General features: G+C 34.1%; 1 protein-coding gene across 3 annotated transcripts; it reads right to left on the reverse strand.

Annotated features, from left to right (window-relative positions):
• Window positions 1-1,514: 1,514 nt before the first annotated feature.
• LOC145055477 (phosphatidylinositol/phosphatidylcholine transfer protein SFH9-like) lies at window positions 1,515-5,845 on the reverse strand. Of its 3 annotated transcripts, none has more exons than XM_079003820.1 (15): window positions 5,550-5,845; window positions 5,241-5,324; window positions 4,833-5,118; window positions 4,213-4,312; window positions 3,844-4,110; window positions 3,669-3,746; window positions 3,477-3,578; window positions 3,354-3,403; window positions 3,167-3,266; window positions 2,983-3,063; window positions 2,813-2,890; window positions 2,620-2,704; window positions 2,164-2,531; window positions 2,006-2,080; window positions 1,515-1,897 (listed from the first exon to the last, which is right to left on the reverse strand). In XM_079003820.1, the coding sequence occupies exons 2-15, from the start codon at window positions 5,245-5,247 to the stop codon at window positions 1,838-1,840; spliced, it is 1,737 nt and encodes a 578-aa protein (XP_078859946.1). In that variant the 5' UTR covers window positions 5,248-5,324; window positions 5,550-5,845; the 3' UTR covers window positions 1,515-1,837. The 3 variants fall into 3 exon arrangements, with proteins under 3 accessions (XP_078859946.1, XP_078859944.1, XP_078859945.1); XM_079003818.1 differs by having other exon boundaries at window positions 2,164-2,534; XM_079003819.1 differs by having other exon boundaries at window positions 2,164-2,534; window positions 5,241-5,437.
• Window positions 5,846-22,097: the final 16,252 nt, after the last annotated feature.

Genomic DNA, 22,097 nt, shown 5'->3' on the forward strand with positions numbered 1-22,097 from the left:
ATATAATTTTATGGTCCCAACAAAATAATTGTAATTTTGATGTGATACAGTATTCATATTAGATTAACAATTGACCTATTCTATTTTGAATTTTTGATTATTAAATTAAAGATCAAGTTGTATATTTACATTATGCTACGAACAAAATAAATTCCAATATGAATATTGCATATAGTTGAATATTAACATTCGAAGATAACGATCTACTGGAAACGAGGACAAACTTCTGAAATAGATGGTATTCTTCTATGAATACATGATGATGAACTTCTAGAATAGATGAAAACATGATGATGCATGATCATTACGGAATACCGGAATAATTCTTATATGAATAATGTATATAATTGTAAATTAATTAACATATGAAGATGACGATGAACTTCTAGAATAAATCGTATTTTTCTATGAATTCGGAGATAATGAAGTTTGGAATAGATAAAGACGTGACAATGTACGGAATAAAAAAAAATTATGAAGCTATGAAAGATTGCTCATTCTTAATGAAGATGCGAAGTAAAACTTTAGAATTACTCATTCCTGATGAAGAAATATTAAATCGGTGAAGATGATGACAGAAAGAAAAGCATAAAATGAAATGATGGTGAAGATCGATTATTGATTATCATAACCATATCAAGCGTGATATTAGAAAATAAAGTTTTTTTCTTAATTAACTTGGTTTTTTAATGATAATTGTTGTTTGTTAAACAAGTTTACATAAATACCTATATTCGATTAAAAAATAACTTCAATTAGATCAATAATAAGCATATGAGTAAATAGCAATGTATATTTGGCCGCAATGCGGTGTGGAAAGAATGTCTTGCCCTAGTAGAAATGCTTTATTAGTTTGTTGGAGGTAAGATAATTATACATTAACCTAATTTTTTTGTACATATCACATATGTATCCATTAATTTCAAATTCTTCAAAAAAAATTGTTTTCTGTTTACAAACCTTTCTGTAATGTTTGATGCTGAGATTTCTGTTTTACAAGAAAATATTTAAAAATAATTAGCGAAATTGAAATTTCAAAAGAAAAAAAATAAATAAATACAAGAGTATATTTTATTTGAAAGTTCAACCATTTAAAGTCAATTTATGATGAACATTCTTTCTGTGACCCATAAAAAAGATTTTAATTTGCGATTATTCCGGGGTTAACACTTAAATCCTGGGTTAATACTTAAATCCAACCATCTTTACGTGTAATTTGTTTTTTATTATTTAGGTACTTTTATAAAAAAGATTCATCAATTAAATATGCATATTAATAATATTATCAACTAAATTATTTTTGTTTAATTTTGATTGAACTACCTAACATGATCCGCAGAAATATGCTTGATCATGCCCTCTATAGAATTGACCATTAATTGATTTAATTAAGTTTGAATAAAATAATACGACCCATGACCCATGGCCGATGGGATCGTGGAAATTTCAATTACAAGTGACAAATACCTATTTTATATCCTAAAAACTAGTAAATATGACCTCAAAAGTCAACATTTATTCCTGTCTTCAATCATGGATCGAATCATTATCATTATGAATTATAAACTTCTTGGAACATTACATTCTAAAATGAAAAAGTAATCATTTTCGCCATAAACAACACATCAACCTATTCATTCCTGTCGACATGTTCTTCTTGGCGAATTATCTCTTTCTATGTAAACTATCTATGAACAAGTATTCATATATGGCTTAAAGAACCAAATAGAAAACCTTCAACGATATTTGCCTTTGAATTTATCAAAAATCCCAAGAAAAAATATGTATTTTTCTATCACATTTTTGTGTATGTAAGTATTGTAAGTATGATCATTGATCACTGCCATCTTCCACTCGAGGCTGATTTTGTACGTCTCACCCAACACGAATTTGTTTTCTGTTTTTTCCAATTTAAAAACGTTAAATTGCTAAAACACAAAAGTTTTTCAATGTCACATGAGAAATAAGATTATAACAAAATTTAAAATCGATAGCTTTGACTTACATTTAACGTATCCCCTCTTAGGGTCTCGATTGACTCCTCAAGTTCCATTTGTTTTGAAGCCGTTGCAAATAAAGCCTACAAAGTGAAATATAATAATTAATTAAATAAAACAAAAAGACATGAATGCCCTTGTCCATATAACCTAAAAAAATCCGTACTTTTTTTGTTTTTTGCAAGTCATACTCCATGCATCGTATACGATTCATCGATTCAACAAGCATTTCGTCTTTTTCTTGTGGGATTCTAGAAGGTTTACTTGAAAGCTCAGCCACCATTGCTTCAAGTTTTTTCAATTTCTCCTCACACGGATGCAAAAGCTCTTTTTCCTTTTCCAAACGACTTGAATCATTCACAAATTGGGGTGAAGAAGTTTCCTCGGTTTTTAACACTTTCATGATGTTTGTTGCTAAAAGTTTCAACAACCCAAAAATAAGAAGATACGTATACACTAAAACTTCATATATAAATCCGAAAGCTTTCTTTACAGTTGATTCTTCTTCCATCCTTCTTGTTCGTGTCACTTCATCTGCTTCAATAGTCAAACAGTCAATGGTATTCACTCGAGATGACATATTTCATTAAAAAAAAAACACTATAAAATCAAAATCACTTACTTCTTGGAGTAGCATCAATTTGAGTATTGGAAACCACTCGATCAACTCTTGTTTTATTGGAAACAGGTGGCTTGTTTACCGAGTTCTAAGATACAACACGATAGTCAATAATTATATTACTAATGTTTTTCTTGAATTATATTTTTTTCTATCTTTAAAATTTAAATCGATTTTTGGATAAAGAAACACGTACCCTTAGATGGAGAGACATTGATCTTCTTGGAACACGGGTTTGGAATACAGACTCATGGGAGACTTCACGATTTGTGGTCTGTAGTAAAAACAAAGTGAAAATTGTCACAAAACTAACCATGGTTAACACTTATGAGTAGTTGATTAAAACATGTGGTTACACGGGCCCACCTCAGAAACAATTGACTTCACCTCTAGATTAGAATCATCATAAAATCTACCATTTTTATCTGAATCTTCCGTGCTAATTAGCTGCAACAAGAATCCAAATGATCATTTAAAGATAGAATTAAAAAAAAAAAAAAAAAAAGATGCTAATTAGCTTACATTCAAACATAATAAAACAAAATCATACCTTCATCAATTCTTGATCATGCCAAGGACCTTTGTCTGATCTCAAGCATCCACCTTCATTAGGGCATGAACATGTTCCACCAAGAAAACTGGGCAATTGGCTGTAATTACACAACTAACCCTTAACAACCCCATAAAATCAATATAAACTTAATGTATAAAAGATGCAAAAAAAGAAAATCATCAACCTTGAATCGATAACTTCCAACAATTTGTTCTGATACTTGGTGCCAAGAACCTGTAAGATTACTTAAGAGAATCAAATCAAGATTCAGTGTTGTATAAAATTTTAAAAAGTTTGTGATCATTACATGTATCTTCGATGTTGTTCTTGGATCAAGAAACCCTTTTGCTGTATTCCACAATAACTTGAACCCGTTACCCGCATTAACAATGTACATTTGATGTAACGTCTGAATTATAAAAAATAATAAAAAAATCAGAAACATTATCCAAAACAAACAAAAGAAAAATCTTTGTTAAAAAGGCATCAAAGTTAGCACCTCAGGATAGTTATCTCCATCTATTCTTTGCATCCGCATAACCAAATCATGTGCAACTTTTCCAAAACTCATCCAATTCTACAAAAACAAACAAAAAAAAAGTTCAGATTGCAGAGCCACCTTAAACTTACTATAAATAGAAAGAAAGGGTAATAATGTAATCTAAGTATCTAACCATGCCATGAACATCCAATATGGTTGTGCAAGAATCTATATGTCTTCTAGCAGCAACAGAACATGCTGGAAACTTCTCGGAAAAAGCTTTCTCAAAACCTTGTACATGATACCTTAAAAATCTGTCAACTGTTGTGACATTCATAAGCTTAGTGGGGTCCACTTTTCCTAGTCTTTCAATGTAAATAGGTCGTCCCTCTTTGTCTACCCCATGATACCCGTGTGGATAGTAGCTTTGAACCTCTTCATATTCATTATATACAAAATCCTAAAAGACAAATGATATGTTAAATAGTCGCATGATTTTGTCATGTTTACATATTTTGTATAAAATCAATAAGTAAATGAATAGTAACAAAAAAAAGAGCACCTTTAAGATAGAATCAGCGCCAAAGTCTTTCCTCCAATTGAGCATTTCAGTCCACATTTGAAATGCCTTGTCAATATCGAATTTCCTTGCCTTCAAGAATCTGCAACCATGTTTATATTCAAGAAAGTACACCATGAATAGGGCTTAATTTCCTTTTTTGGAAACTTGTAAAGTCAAACTCAACTTCAAATACATTATCGTCATTACAAAGAGACTGATCGTATTGGGTTTTTACCGAATTTTGTTTGGACTTATCGAAGGGTATTCCAGACATCTCAAAATCAATCTCACACTTTTAATAAAGTGTATTAAGTCAAACGATGCAATTTTCAACGATATCATACACAATAATCTAGAACTTTGGCTTGATTACGAGATGGACATGAATGTTCTACACGAGAGATGATTTTTGACTTTTAAAGTCAAGATTATTAATTTCAGTTTCAAAATTGATAAGGATTTCAAAACAATTGTGGCGATAACGTTTTGTATTTGTAATACTAAACAAAAATCACATATTTTCATCAAATTCGCATCATATTTTAGTTGAGAAAAAACTTTAGCCGACACAAAATTAGATATTTTTTATCGACAAATTGAGATAATATCAAGGATTATACCTTAATAACGTGTGGTAATCATCATGACGATGAGGAAGTAAGTCTTTTTCAATCAAGATTTGGCGAAAAGCATTCACTACCTTCTCTTCCTCTTCATCTCTAACATCATCTATTGAAATTGAAGCAAACTGGCAATTTGAAACACGCATATTACTTCTTGGTTTGAGTGCATTTAAAGGTCTTGTTGATGCTACCATTGCTTTCTTCTTCAAAGATCTAACTCGATTCCTTCTGTTATCATCCCCAAATGTCCCCAAATGACTGCTCATATCTTCTTGATTCAAGGCTATGACATAATAACAATAAATAATTTAGATAATAAAAATAAGTAAACAACCATTTGATTGGTCAAATGAAGAACATTGAATTCATCTCAATATTTAATTAAACTACTTCAGAACAAATTACCTGGCATTATATGGCAAAATTTGTAATTGGAGTTTACAAGAACTCCGCATCAATTGAAAAACCCGAAATCCCCCAATTGGAACTCTGCATTCAGTGATACGATTATAATACAGTGGGGTTAGATCTAGAAAGATTCGTCGTTGATCATTCAATCGGTGAAATAAATTATTCAAAATTTCGAAAAGGGTATGAAGAATCTGGAAACATTTAACAACCAAAAAGGATTATTAAATCGATCAAATCACAACTAAAAAAGAAACAACAATTGCATAATCAAATATCTGAGTAAAGTAGAAGACTGGAAAGTACCTCAAAAGAACCCACATTCACAAGATCGGAGGAATCAATCAAGAACAGAATAATCTTTATATATATTGGTGTGATCGAATCCACAAAACGCAATAGTTCTAGGTGAAATTGATTATTGGAATCAACAAGAAGAGTGTGTAATTACTAATTAGTTGGGTATGAGAAGCTTGAAATGCGTTTGCTTTGTCAATACTCTCTCGCTGTAAAGAAACAGTCTTATATGTAAACAAAACGAAAGATTTGGAGGGTTGTCTTCTTTATTGGCCTTTAATTTGGGGAATACTAATAACCATTGGGATGTGGCATGTGTCCTCGGGGAGCTTGTTACTTGTACTTTCAAATATCACCGGCCCACAAATAAACAATTAATAAATTTTGCATTTAACTTCTCTTTTATTAAATTATATAACGTTATGAAATTATTAGGTTGAATACTAGTAAAAAACCTATGACATTTATTTTTGATACTTTTATATATATATATATATATATATATATATATATATATATATATATAATTTGTTTCATGGTGGACTGTTGTTTTATATGCAAGTCATTGGTTATCCATACTTTATTCTATTTAATCTTTTCATTTTTTGTTGGATGTTTTCTTTGAAAACAGTTTAAGATGTCTACCATCTTATGTTCCTTCATCCTATTTTCATAGGATTCAGAATTATGTTGTTGTATTAGTTAAATGTTTATGTTTATATTACATGTATCGTTTTGCGGTTTTGCAATGTATTAACATATGTTCATATATTTCTAGTTGATATAAGTATTAAATCCATGATTAAAATAAACGAACAGGAAAACTAGTGGTTTTGCATTAGATTAGGTATGTTTTTTTGGAAAAGCATTTTGGTCAAAAACCTATGTGATTTTTTATAGTTAGGAGTATAGGTTGCTAAAAAGTGTAGGGATATGTTTATTAATATTTTAAGAGTATGTATTCTTTTGATTATATGTTTGTATAATAAATTTTTTGTCTCATATAAGTAATGGACAATAATTTCTGTTTGTTAAGTATGTTGAATAAAATATATGTTTCTAGAAAATGATAGGTTATAGAAAATCAATAATGCCTTGAAAAATATTAGCAATTAAATTGCTAACCTATAAAAAAAATGATGTTTATAAAAATTAATTAATACTCTTCCGTCCCAAAATTATAGTCTATATTTCCTTTTTGGTTTGTCTCAAAATAATAGTCCACTTCTAAAAATAAATAATACTTTTACCAAAATACCCCCTCAGTATCACTTAACCAACTAAGCATTTAATGGAACATTAAATGTAAAGTAAGGATAAAACTGTCATTTTATTATATAAAGTTAGTGGTAATTAATGTTTTTCTTAATTTGTGTGTTTTTTGTCTGCGGACAATAATATTGGGATGGAGGGAGTATAAAAAATCATAAAAGTTTATGTAGAAAAGTAATTCGATATTATAAGATAAATACATATTATATTTCATAAATGTTAGGGGAATCGGGGAGGAACATAAGGTGAAATGGGTGAGGAGGCTACGATTACAACACAATCACACAAAGTCTTCTTCTTTGCTATACTGGAAACTCAAGTTCTCGATGCAGAACATATTAACGTGTCGGCTTTTTGGGGTTCTAATGATGCATAATATGTTCGAATTAATGGCGCAGGGTGCTCGGGAGGCTTGATCAACATGTGGGACAAAAGAGGGTTCACTCAGGTGGAGTCTATTACATCTCGAAATTATATAGTCGCCATGGGGCACTAGGCAGGCAATCAAGAACTAATTCTTTTTTAAAACATATATGGACTGAAACCTAGATTGGAGAAAGCAACATTGTGGCAGGATTTAACGTAATTAAAACAAAATAAATGAGGGATCTGGATAATAATGGGGGACTCCAACGTGGTTCGTAGACCGGGTGAGAGATATTCACTTCGGTTTCTATGTTAAATCGGCTAGAGACTTCAACAACTTCATTCACGAAAAGAGGCTCATAGACATAAAATGGGTGGGTATCGGTTCACTTATTTTACAACGGATATCTCAAAATAAGCAAGTTAGATCATTTTCTTGTTTGCCCCAAATTCATCGACCTCACCTCATCTACTACAGTCGCAACCTTACCTGGATAGATTTCTTATCATTGTCCTCTTCTACTCTCTACTTTATGGTGCGATTATGGGCCCCTACCGTTCAAAATGTTTAATTCTTGGCTTTCAAGAGAGGGGTTCGAACAAGTCTTCATGTCCTATTCTACTCTCTACTTCATGGTGTGATTACGACACCCTAGATTTGTATCTGAATGTTAAACTAAAATACATTAAAGAGGCGATACATGTATGGAGACATACTAATTATTCGAAGGAAGATGCGGAAATAAAAGGAATCAAAGAGATTGTTGAAAAACTCAACACTGAGGCCGAAACTATATTGCTTTCTGATGAAGAGCTCGAGACACGGAGGATGGGATATAAGGACATTATCAAAAAGGAAAAATGGGTGGTAATGGATGCAAAATAGAAGTCCAAAATCAGGTATGCGGTAGATGGGGATGAAAATTTAAAACTTTTTCACGCGTTCATCAATAACAATAATAAAAGGAATCACATCATTGGACTCACGATTTATGGAAAATGATGAAACAAAAATTGTCAATATCAAAGCGGAAGCTCTTAAAATTTTCCAATCTAAGGTCCAGGAAATGTGGCCAAACAGACCCGTTTTTCAAAGCAATATGTTTTGTAAAATCACTGACCCCGACATATTGGCATTGGAAGTTCCCACAACACTCCAAGAAATCAGAGACGCGATGTGGGCCTGTAGGGATGACAAATCCCCAAGTCCCAACAGTTTCACATTTAAATTCATAAAGAAATAATGGGATGTTCTATTGGGATGATATATCGGTTATGGCGAAATACTTTGAACGATATGGCAAAAATGACCTATCTTGCAACTCATCTTTCATATCTCTTATACCCAAGATCAAAGACCCCCAACAGTTAAATGATTATCGACCAATAAGCTTGATCGGTTGCATCTATAAGATAATTACAAAGATCCTAACAGTGAGACTCTCAGTTGTATCTATAAGATAATTGTAAAGATCTTAGCGGTGAGACTCAAACAAGTAATGGGGTGATGCATTGATGAGATCAAAACAACACACATGGATGGGAGGAACATCATTGACCATTCCTTGTGAATGAAATTTGCACATGGTCTAATAAAGCAAAAAAGAAGATTTTGTTGTTCAAAGTAGACTTTAATAAAGAATTTGATTTTGTCAATTGGGGTTTTCTAGATAATAATCTATTGTAGATGGGATTTGGTGAAAAATGGCAGATGTGGATCAAAGGGTGATTGGCCTCATCAAAAGCTTTGGTATTAATTAATGGAACTCCAACAGACGAGTTCACGACTTCAAAGGGTGTTCGTCAGGGGGATCCTCTATCCCCGTTTCTTTTCATCACGGTGATAGAAGTGTAACGTCCCAAAATATGATCCAAAAATTTCATTTTTTAATTTAAATAAAATGGTATTCAAAAAACATTATCCATACAACCCAAGTGAAAATAAGTATATCAAACATCATAACAATCGGAGTGACATCTCAAAAACGGAATCAATGTGGTGTGTGCGATGCAGTCAACCCGAGCTCTTCCCATTGGAACCAAAAGTACCTGAAACATAAACTGAAAACTGTCAGCACAAATCTTAGTGCATCCCCCAAACTACCCCATACCATACAAAATAAATCACATTCTGGTCGCCCCGCCCAACATCGGGCCCCGCCCGACATCGAGCCCCGCCCGGTATACAAATATGCTATTCTTAGGCCCTGCTTAACATCAGGCCCTGCCCACTATACACATACAATACATATCACATAATCATGCTAACACATATAAAGATCATAAACAATAGCACACGCTTCAGTCACCAGGCCTCCCCCGGCATCGAGCCCCACCCGATATACATAGCAGCACATAACACGTGTAAAGAGCATGCAGACTCCTAGCATCCTAACATAAACAATAAGGGTCGGAATTGGTGCCTTAGACCCGCTAAACCCAGTGAGGAAACTAACCTCGACTACTAAATCTCACTAAACAAAATCCTTAGACCCTGGCTGTTGGTCCAACGAATCCCCGAGCTAATCAATATTAAAACAAGACCCAATTAACATTTGGGTTCCAGTCCATAACCATAAGTCCAAAAATCCATACCTAGGGTAAAAAGGCTATTTTACCCCTCACTTAGTTTGGCCCAAGGCTATGTCCCAAACTCAAAATCTAAAAGGCCCAAAACCAAATAATCATCCAACGCCCACGTATGGCCCAATTTTCCAAATTGGGCCCAAACCCCTTCATGGTCCTTACCCTAAAGCCCAACAACTTTTCCTAATCCAAATACATGTACTTAGATGGCCCAACAATAACCCAAGCATCCAAGCCCAATAAAATGGTCCAAACTTGAATCCCAAAACGCTAAGCCCAACAGACTGAGTATGCGGGGCGTACTCAGCTGTACGCTAAACGTACTTGCCAAATGGCTTGTATGTTATGCATACAGACTTGTACGCCCAATGTACTCACCTAATAAGCCAAATTCCACATTAAGCACTTAATGCTTAAGACCAGAAGTCCAAATCACATATCCAAGTCCTAATAAGTGTCTATAACCATAAAGTCACTGACTTGGTGACTTCGCATGCCCCATAAAGACCCAACTTCCAAATATAACACCCTACTTTCATTAAATGGACATAAACTCATGCATGGATGGATCTAAACCCTAAAGGTGCCGACTTTATGAATCTAGAACCTCAAAAACACCAAGAGTGGCAACTCAAACTCCTGGAGTGGTATCAAACCACTAGATCTCATTCTTGGGGCCAAAAAGGGACCAAAACACATATATAAAAGATCTAAGCCATAAATGCACAAGTTCATAGCTTTATACCTCAAAAAAGCTGGAAATGAAGCACGTAGTCAAGATCCACAAGCTTTTCCTTGATCCACCAATGTGCACCAAGCTTCTACTTCTTGAATATGGACAAAAGCACACCAAAATTGACACAATGAACTCAAAGCACAAAGAGAGGCTTAGGGTTTTGAATATAATGCTTAAGGGTCAGAGGAGGCTGAGAAATAAGGGTTTCATAAGCCATAAGGGTGATTATATAATGTCCAACCTCAGGAATTAGGGTTTTAAGATTCCCTACGTACATCCAGCGTACAAGGCTGTACGTCCCGCGTACGCCTCCGGAACCCCCGTCCAAGCCTTGCATGAGTACACTAAGCATACCATGTGGTACGCCTCGTGTACTCGCTTCGCAACTTGTACGCCAATCGTACCATGTGGTACGCCCCACATACAACTCAAGGACCAAATTGTAACTTTTACATAATACTGATGGGTTTTATGCAGAAAAACAATCCTATGCGCTCATACAAACCCTAATGCTTGGATCTAGGTTTCTCTGTTGTACATGCTTTGAATCCAAGACTTACAAACTTAGATCTATCATATATAATTCGAAATTATCATAAAGAAAACAAACCTAAGTGTTTTACCTCTTCCAAGTGGCTTGAATCCTTGTAATCTTCTTGATCTTGAGCTTAGAGTCACAATTGTAACTCCTCTAATGGTTCACAAACCCCACAAGCAAGAAGGCAATATGAGAGAGGGTGAGAGATGCTAGAAAACAGCCCTAGGGTTCCCTTGGAATGAATTGTAGCTGATTTCCATAGCCTAGGGGTCTTATTGATACTTGCAGGCTACTAGGGTTTCAGTCTAAACCCTAACGGACAGCTTAGCTACCAAGCAGCCCAATGAACCTTCTGGAATAAGGCCTTGGATGAAAATATGATGTATTCCCATCATAATTTCTTTCCCCCTTAAGTCCATTAGGTTTCCTTAACCCAAAACTCAACTATTATACATTTGACAGTTTATACCCCTTTATTTAACTAATCTCTTTTAGTCACCAAATTAATTCCTAATTAATTTATGACCAATACTAATTAAATAAATATGATTTCTCCTTTAATATATTATTCTTATAATATATATGAATAAACATGGGTTCAAGTGTTACATGAAGGCTTAAGCATAGCAATGAAAGAAGCATGTATCATTAGTTTCTTTCAAGGATTACAACTACCAAACGGGGGTCCACTAGTCTCGCACTTGTTCTACGTCGATGATACACTATTCATCGGTGAATGGTCAGAGCATAATGTAAAAGACCTCACCAAAATCTTTAGGTGCTTTCATGTATCTTCGGGGCTAAGAGTTAACTTCAGTAAATCCAGAGTATTCGGTGTTGAGGCAACTACGGATGAAGTGGCTTGTTAGGTTTTCCCTCTTGGCTGCGAACCATCAACTATACCAGTCAATTACCTAGGTATACCTGTAGGAGCTAACATGTGTCTAAAAAAATATTAGCGACTAATGATAGACATATTTCAAAAAAACTCACACATTGGAAATCAAAAACTTTATCATTTGGAGGTAGGCTTACGCTAATCAAATCGGTCCTCAGAAACCTTCTTATTTACTTCATGTCCTTTTTTGTTGCAACTGTTGGTGTAGTTGGAAAACTAGAAAAGCTTGTTGGATTAGGTTTCTAAGCCCATAACTATAATTGGTATGTACTTGAATTGATAGTAGCAATGTCCTTTTAGGTTGTCTTCAAACCTGGCAATTGAATAGGATAATTGTTGGAGAGAGAAAATTAATTTATTAATTTATTACTTGGTTAATAAATTATTTTGAAATCAATATAAATGATTTATTAATGTATTATGTATATAATATATTAATTAGAAATCATATTGTTTAATTAATATTTAATCAGAAATTAATTTGGAATTTATTTTAGGATTAAAGGAATTAATTGAAACTGTAGGGACTAAAGGTGAAAATGTTCAAAAGTTGAGCATTGAGTATTCTAGAACCTCCCTTAAAGGTGGGGTAACGAAATCTAGAGTGTCCTAGGGTTTCTTTGGGCTCTAAGGGTGCCTTGGAAGCCTTAGGGAGGAAGTTAAGGGATTAGGGTTATCTAAGATACACCTGTCTTATCCTAAACCTTCTTTATCACCTATATAAACACCTATATGGTTGAATTTCTTCATATGAACTCCAAAAAAGGCTAAGGGCCAATATTCTGCTCCACTTCTCTCTCTCTCCATAGTAATCCTTGGTTGCTAGGTTTGTTTGTGATCCATTAGAGGCGCGACGCTTGTGGCGGTTGCTACCAAAGTTCAAGATCTTCAAGGATTTGATTGTTATTACAATATAACAATAAATGTATGTATCATAACCCTAATTATATGTTAATTTCAAAAATTACATGTTCCTCCTAGGGTTTCTAGTTTTTGTGTTCAATGCTTGTATGTCTAATAGTGAAAACATCAATCCTCAAATTAGGGTTGCATGCACACATAAGATTTTTTGCTATGTATAAAACCCATCAGTGGTATCAGAGCTTTTGCTTGTTGTTTTCAATTAGATTTGATACAAAAGTATGAATTTGACAAATTAGGGTTTATGGCGAATAAACCCTAGGGCTTGGATTTTCGAAATTTGTTAGGGTTTCTTGAACCCTTTTCCTTTGGCCCCATATTTTCCATTTTAGGGTTGGTAAACCCTAGGGTTTTCGAAAATACCTTCCTCCCCAAGATTAGATTTCAAAATTTTAGGGATTAGGATAATGTTATCTTTGTTAATTATCTTATTAATTGTTAAATGGATAATTAAAAATTTTGAAATATCCCTTCCCAAATTTTCGAAATCTAGGGGATAAAGGGATTAGGTTAAATTAATTGTTTAATTTAATAGATAATCCTTCAAGATTTAATAATTTAAATTAATTGTTTAACATAATTATTAAATCAAAGTTTTGATATTTAAAATTTTAAAATTAAAAAGTATTAATTTTCGAAAAAATATAAATTTGATTAAAACACCTGGTATTTTAAAAGTATAAAATACACCCTTATACTATATAGAATTAAAAGTTCAATATTATATACATATAAGTAAATGTCAGTCTTATTGTTAGTATGTCTCATTCACGAAGCTGGTCTATAAGGGGTGTTTAAGGAAGTGGCCTATAAAATGACCGTCATTGGGTATCTACTCTTACCCACCGCACCCTTGACTAGTGGAGGGTCGTTAGCCGAATAAGTAGGATAGGACACAACCTTCCATTATAAGTATAATGAAATACGGAGTAACTAAACACCTTTATAAATTCCCAAATCTTAGTTACTTTAGAAAAAATGTGAATTTTGGGCTAATCCATGAAATTGCACATTGCACCTTGTTGGTTGTTAGTGGAGCATGTGTGGTTAATTGACACACTAATATGGGACCAATAAAGGATGGCAATGGGTAGCTCATACATTATCATAAATCAATGGAGCGTGTGTGGTTAACCGACACATTGATTAGGTGATATACGTCTTCGGCATCCCAACCACAAACTTGAAGGGCATAATCGGGATTAAACATTCCATTGAAGAGTTCAATGAATCTCAAAAAATCTATCAGTTTCAATTCATTTAATACCTAATTTTCAATTTTTTGTTTTTCATGGTGAAAATTGGTAAATCGTCATTTACCTACCTTCAAATATTCTCCAACTAGATTACGACATCCCTCTTGCGAGTTGTAGAATATTGTGTTGGGTCTTAGCCTTAATATTTCATTTAAGTGTTATATTAAGGATTGAATCAACTAACTTGAATTTCTACCGTGTTGTAGATGTCACTGTTGGATTAGGTGTCTCAGCCCATAACTATAATTGGTATGTACTTGAATTGATAGTAGCAATGTCCTTTTGGGTTGCCTTCAAACCTGACAATTGAATATGATAACTGTTGGAGAGAGAAGAATAATTTATTAATTTATTACTTGGTTAATAAATTAATTTGAAATCAAGATAAATGATTTATTAGTGTATTATGGATATAATATATTAATTAGAAATCATATTGTTTAATTAATATTTAATCATAAATTAATTTGGAATTACTTTTAGGATTAAAGGAATTAATTGAAACTGTAGGGACTAAAGGTGACAATGTTCAAAAGTTAAGCATTGATCATTCTAGAACCTCCCTTAGAGGTGGGGAATGAAATCTAGAGTGTCCTAGGTTTCCTTGGGCTCTAAGAGTGCCTTGGAAGCCTTAGGGAGGAAGTTAAGGGATTAGGGTTATCTAAGATACACCTGCCTTATCCTAAACCTTCTTTATCACCTATATAAACCCCTATATGGTTGGATTTCATCCTATGCACTCCAAGAAAGGCTAAGGGCCGAAATTCTACTCTACTTCTCTTTCTCCACAGTAATACTTGGTTGCTAGGTTTGTTTGTGAGCCATTAGAGGCGCGACGCTTGTGGCGCTTGCTACCAAAGTTCAAGATCTTCAAGGATTTGATTGTTATTACAATAAAACAATAAAGATGTCAAAATCTAACAAATGTGGTCTTCCCAAATCCTTTGGAAAAAGGTTTCCACACGAAGATGATGTTCCACGATTGGATCATGGAAATAGAAATTGTTCTTCACTTCCTCCACCTCCTCCAATAATTCTCCTTGACCCATGTGTTCGAAGACTTGAAAAGTTCAAGATCACTCAAGCCCTATTGGCAAGAAAAAACGAAGAAGGAAAGTCTATATGTGCTCACGTCTTGGATATGAAGTTGCATATTGACAAGATAGGGATGTTGGGTGTCGATGTGTCAAGGAAGTTGGTTGTTGACTTGGTTCTTCGATCACTTCCCAAATCATATAGTGAGTTCGTTAAAGATTACTATATGATGGATCACAACGTGACCATCATTGATCTTACTTATTTGATCATTGCTGTTGAATCACTAATGATTTGGCGCACTGGTAAAGCAAATTTGACTGGTAGATCAACCTCCCAAACTTCCATTGACATTGAAAATGGCAACATTGGAATTCCAGAAAAGTCTTCTCTTCTCAATGGAAAGGGATTGGCCATAGTCAAACCGTTTGACCGGATGGTAAAGAGAAAGTTGAATCTGAGATTGTCCATGTACTGTTCCAAAAGAGTCCATTCGTTTCTACTGCCAATAGAAGGGGCATTGGATGTGAAGCTGCCATATCCACCTGAAGGATCGCAAAAATGGGAGAGTCAAGATGTATGAATCTGCTTCAGGTCAATCCACTATCTAACTCTATTAAGTTCCTATTTATAGATTCTTAATACATGATGTGATAAGATTGCATTTTGATGTTTTGTACGATCGAAGAAGAAAAAAAGGAAGCTTAAAGGAAGAGTGAGCTGAGTCTGATTATGAAGAAATGGATATCGATTGCAAGGTTCGAATATCAGATTTTTGAGCTGCTATTTGAGAGTTAGGATAGATTGCTTAGAAATGTTTAGTAACATAGTTTTCATTTGTAATTGCATTGTAAGGACAAGTTTTTACGCACTTTTATAAATTATTTATTTATATATCCTTGCAATGGCTTTTGTGAAATTGATGTTTGTGTGTTTCTATTGTTAGCAATATTGAAAATGGATGTGATTCTTAGTTATGTTATTTGTGGTTGTGTCAAAAATTTACAAATAAGGAAGATTCTCATCACCCAAGTTTCAGTTGGACAGAAACTTGGAATCATACGACTTGTATTGTATGATGAATGAGAACCTTCGTATATGGGAAATTAAGGCTAATTCCTTGTTCACATAAGTATGTGAGTCAAGTGAAAGAATACAGGATCTAATACGCATTGTTGTGCACTAGGTCAAGTCCACCATAAAGAATGATAAAAGTATTCATCATGATTTGCTAAAGGTTTAGTAAATATGGTTATGCTTACAAGATGAAGTGTGATTCTGAATTATTGAAAAGGTTTCAATGTATAGCAGAATGAATAGGAAGAATCAATTAGGTAGAAAGATAAAAGTTTCTCCAATCTGAAAAGAAGGGAGAGTACTTATATATCGTGTTTTATGATTAACCTAGTGATTATGAAACCGTGTCACAATTGACCCTCTAAGGACATCGTAGTGCACTAGTATGGATAAGAAGAGGTATCGACAATTGTTGAAATGGTTAAATCAAAAGGTAAATCGTACTTCATTCTAAAATCAAGTCTTAGAGTCATACTCCAAGATTGTGTCTTAGGTGACATCATTTTAAGAAGGTTTATAACACTCATCAAATGTGGAGTAGAAAAGTTTCTTACTCTTGCACTTTTGAAATTGGTAAGTTGTGATGTCTTGGATAAGACAAAGACCAACTAAGACCAATCGTGTGTTATGGGTTTGTCTTGATAGGAACCCACACTAACTCTTGAATATTTTTTTTTATCAATAAATGTTTCTTGACAAGATAATCTTATATGTCAAGAGGTCAGTGGGAGTCTTAATGATCTTGAAAAGTTTCAAGAACAAATCAAAAATAAACCTAGTTGTTCATCACTAGCACACGACTTGAGGTTTATAACCTATCGTGTTGACATATTCTTGTTTTTGTGCCATTCTAGTAAAGTTGACTATGCATGTGAGTTCTAAGAGTTCTCAATTGATTGCATAAAGCAAAGCACATTGATTGGTGAAAGTTCATTGATCTGTATGGGTGAGCTGCTTGACTACATGGAAGACATGGTAGGCCTTTGTGTTGCCAGATGGCAAGAAATAAAGATTGAACAAGTTCAGTCCATATGAGTTTGGATTTGTCACAAACCTTGTCTTATGATTATGGTTATGACAAATTCACATGGATAGGAACACATACACCATAAAATATAAGTGTCATAAGGTTTCTATCCTTCATGAAAATGATTGTGAGGAAACGCTTTCACTAGGAAGATTTTTAGGAGATTGAGATTGTGTAAATTGTAGTCTCAAATCTGATCATGATTACGACATCCCTCTTCATCGTTCGAATTGTGAGATTTGGCAATTAGTCTGAACATTTGGAACTTATTGATATAAGTTCTAAAATAGTTTAGACACACATATGAGCTTTCTAATAAAAGGTGTATAAGCTTAGATAAAGTCTTATCGAAGCATCACGTATTAGAAGTTTGACCTCTGGTAAGAATGTCAATAAGCATTGATTTCTAGAAGTCCAGTTGTTTTCTGAATACATATCAAAGCTAAGTGGGAGCATAAGTGTTATGTAGGTAAAGATATAATTATCATGTTTGTGGGAGCATGATTATTATGTTGCAAGTTAGCAATATTAATTATAGAAAACAAAAGTTTCAATTCGCAAAGTTGTAGGGGTTGAAAAGTTGTTTTTGCTATAATTAAAAGAGAGGAACTTGTACTTCATTTCAAAATCTAAAAGCTTAGATCAAGAAATTTTAATCAAATTTAGTCAAATGACATATATGAATGTTATGTTGAAAAGATTCAACATAAGGGAATTCTAAATATAGCAATATTGTAGCAGGAGACTGGTAAAGTATCATGTCTTTATGTAAGATATTATGTATCGTATCCTATACGCTTCGGGTATAGGATTGATTGCATATGCTATAATATTCGATTGTTCTGTTTATTCCAAATGCCTAGGACATTAAGAGGGAAAAGGGAATCGAAACCGGATATGACTAAAGTAAGTTAAACAATTGTCAAGGACGATCTAAGGTTCGCCAAAGATTGGTCACTTATGGGAAATTGGAAGTATAGTATTAGATGTACCATATTGACATTATTATGATAGGATTCTATTTAGAATGTGTTCCCATATGAAAATATGGAAATGTTTCCATAATGGGAGTTGGATATTAAGAATTTATGTAGATTAGAAACTTTTATGCAAGAATGATGTTCAAAGGAATGTACTTTGAATGTGAGACTTCATATCTGTGAAGTTGTCTTGTAACAATCTCCAATAAAGCATTTTGTAATTTCATTGGCAAAGTCTTTGTGACTTTGGTGCTATGTCATTCCAAAAGGATCATTGCATAAAATGTTAGAATCTAACACATAGCAAGAATTTGGTATTCTTACACTTGTGATAAGGATTGGGAATTTTGAAATGAGCATCATAGGAAATGTGTTCAATTGATCTATTTCATAAAGTAAGGACCATAGGTAAACATAGTGTGCATGCTTGGAGCATGGGATGACTATTGTTTCAATTCAAGTATTAAGTTGATTACTCGAAACATTATACAATGAATAATGTGTAATCAATATGGTGATTAAATAAAAGGTGTTTTATTTATACTCACAAGTTTTGAGGTCATACTAGATTCGATTATTCTTGTGTTTCACTTCGCATGTTTTGACTTCCAGAATAACTAGGTTATTCAAACATCCATAGTTAATCATACTTTATAAGTAGGTAATGAGGTAAGACTGTCGTGAATCCGACTGTAGATTGTATCTCAAGGTTTTGAAAACCGGACCGGAAACCGAACCGGTCGTCTTAAAGGTTCGATGGCTCAACTGGTCCAACCGGTCGGACCGGCTTAAAAAACCGGGTATATATATATATATATATATTAAAAAAAATAAAAAATAAAGAGGAAACAAAATAAATTAATAAAACAAAGGGAAAGTATTGGAAAGTGGCAATGTGATTGTTTATTGTTATGAGTTTTAATCCCACATCGATTACATGAAACAAAAATGTAAAGGGTTGTGGCTTAATAATAGGAGGGAATGAAAGGGAATTCATCCCACATCGACGCTTGAATGAAAGTTTTAAGGCTGGCCTCCTTATTAAAAGGAACCAACACGGGTTAAATTTTCAGCTACAGATGCCATTTTGGTATACATGAGCCGGTTTTTATTGGTTCAACCACTCCGGTTTTAACCGGTTTTCATTGAACCGTCTAGTTTTTACCGGTTTAAAAACAAACGGTTTTTTGGACATAAAGAACCGGATCCTTGACCGGTTCCCGGTTGAACCGGCTGGTCCGGTCCGGTTTTCAAAACAGTGTTGTATATAACGTTTAGACATAGCAAAAGTTTGTTGCAGTGTTCATGAGTGCTCCTGAAATAAGATTTGAGTATTGGATTAAACCCATGCTCACGTGAATCACTTCATTGATTTTATCATTAGTGATTGTAAGACGATACTATCTTATATTCTTAAAACGAAGACATATAGTTGCAGTTTACGAGTCAGTTGCTCATTGATAATGTGTAAACGTACCAGTAACTTGGTGTTATAAAACATATTGTTGTGTGTGATTTGATGAGTAAATAGAGCAAGCATATGAGTCGAAGTTTATCCGTTCCTTTTACCCAATGTGGGATAAAAGCGATATATGTGGGCCCCTTGATAATTTAGTGATGACACCCCTAAGCGCTTGGCCAAGTCTGGACTGTTTTGATTTGTTCAATTAGTTAGTCGTTATAAATCGGAAATCGGGAAACAACTATTGGACAGAGATTGATTATAATCCATGTCTCACGTCCATAGGATATCTTGTAGAATGGAGGAATAGTTGATCCGTTATCTAAGGACACGTCACTGACTAGGTGAGAGTTCGACAGCGGCTTTTGGTAGCTAAAATTTGCTAGTCAATTTTTGAAGTTATACTTGCAACTATAGTTATTAGACTTATCCAAGTGGGAGACAGTTGGATTAGGTGTCTAAGCCCATAACTATAATTGGTATGTACTTGAATTGATAGTAACAATGTCCTTTTGGGTTGCCTTCAAATGTGGCAATTGAATAGGATAACTGTTAGTGAGAGAAGAATAATTTATTAATTTATTACTTGGTTAATAAATTAATTTGAAATCAAGATAAATGATTTACTAATGTATTATGGATATAATTCGTTTAATTAGAAATCATATTGTTTAATTAATATTTAATCAGAAATTAATTTTAGGATTAAAGGAATTAATTGAACCTGCATGGACTAAAGGTGACAATGTTCAAAAGTTGAGCATTGGGCATTCTAGAACCTCCCTTAGAGGTGTGAAACGAAATCTAGAGTGTCCTTGGGTTTCATTGGGCTCTAAGGGTGCCTTGGAAGCCTTAGAGAGGAAGTTAAGGGATTAGGGTTATCTAAGATACACCTGTCTTATCCTAAACCTTCTTTATCACCTATATAAACCCTTATAGGGTTGGATTTCATCCTATGCACTCCAGGAAAGGCTAACACCCCGTTCCCGAGTTCAACTTAACGGAGAGAAAGGAAAGGAAATGGGTGGAAATGAGAAGAAAATAAAAGAAATTGGTGTTCCCGAGTTTCATTAAAGGAGGGAAGTGGAAGGAAGTGGAGGGAAATGGGAGGATCATTTTCCCTCCTAACTTTCCTTCCGATTTGGGAGGATTTGGAAATAAAGAACAAAATGATTCATTTTCCTTCCACTTCTCTCCAACTCGAGAACACAAAGGAAAATTTTGTTTTCCTTTCCTTTCTCTTCTTTTCTCTCGTGACTTTCTTTTCTCTTCTCTTCTTTTCTTTTGCTAAACTCGGGAACGAGGCGTAAGGGCCGAAATTCTACTCTACTTCTCTCTCTCTCTCTCTCTCTCTCTCCATAGTAATCCTTGGTTGCTAGGTTTGTTTGTGAGCCATTAAATGCGCGACGCTTGTGGCACTTGCTACCAAAGTTCAAGATCTTCAAGGATTTTATTGTTATTACAATATAACAATAAAGGTATGTATCCTAACCCTAATTATATGTTAATTTCAAAAATTACATGTGCCTCCTAGGGTTTCTAGTTTTTGTGTTCAATGATTGTATGTCTAATAGTGAAAACATAAATCCTCAAATTAGGGTTGCATCACACATATAATTGTTTGCTATGTATAAAACTCATCAAAGCTTAGGCGTCGTTTCTTTTGGGGTGGGTCGGAAGAAAGGTCCAAGATACATTGGGTAACTTGGGACAAAATTATTACAAATAAGGCATCAGGGGGGCTCAGAGTTGGCTCGGTAAAAGCGTTTAACACAACTCTCATCGTTAAATGGTGATGACAGTTTAGAGTAGATCCAAGGTCCATATGGGCAAAGGCAATTACTGACATGCACAATTTAGCGAGAAAATTAGACCATGTGTTTTCATTGAAAACCCAAGCCGGAGTCTGGAATGACATTGCTTGCTCTCAAAAAGGCTTGGAGAAAAGTGGAATAACGATTATAACGGTAATGGAAAAAAATCGACACCCGATGGTGATGCGTGGACATGCCTTCTCACTAAAAACGATGATTACCAAGTTAATACTCTAAGGAAGAGACTAGATCATTGCAGCCCGGTAGACATTGGAAGATTCGAATGGATGAAAGAAATTCCAATTAAAGTCACGACTTTCATTTGGCGGGCAAAATAGGGACGCATCCCAACATTTGTTGCCTTATTGAAGAGTGGAGTCATTGTGAGTTCTACAGTTTGTTGCCAATGTGGGGAGGAGGATGAAACATGTTCTGGTTCAATGTTCATACACAAAAAAAGTAATGGAATGGATATTAAGATGGTGCAACATTCCAACTGCAAATATCTGTTCAGTTCATTGATGTGCTCAATTATGCATCAAACTCGGGTAATTGCCCGAAAAAAAATAGGTTATTGGAAATTTGTTAT

This window comes from Lactuca serriola, chromosome 5 (assembly GCF_051521515.1).
Source record: "Lactuca serriola cultivar US96UC23 chromosome 5, Lser_US96UC23_V15, whole genome shotgun sequence".
NCBI classification, from domain to species: domain Eukaryota; kingdom Viridiplantae; phylum Streptophyta; class Magnoliopsida; order Asterales; family Asteraceae; genus Lactuca; species Lactuca serriola.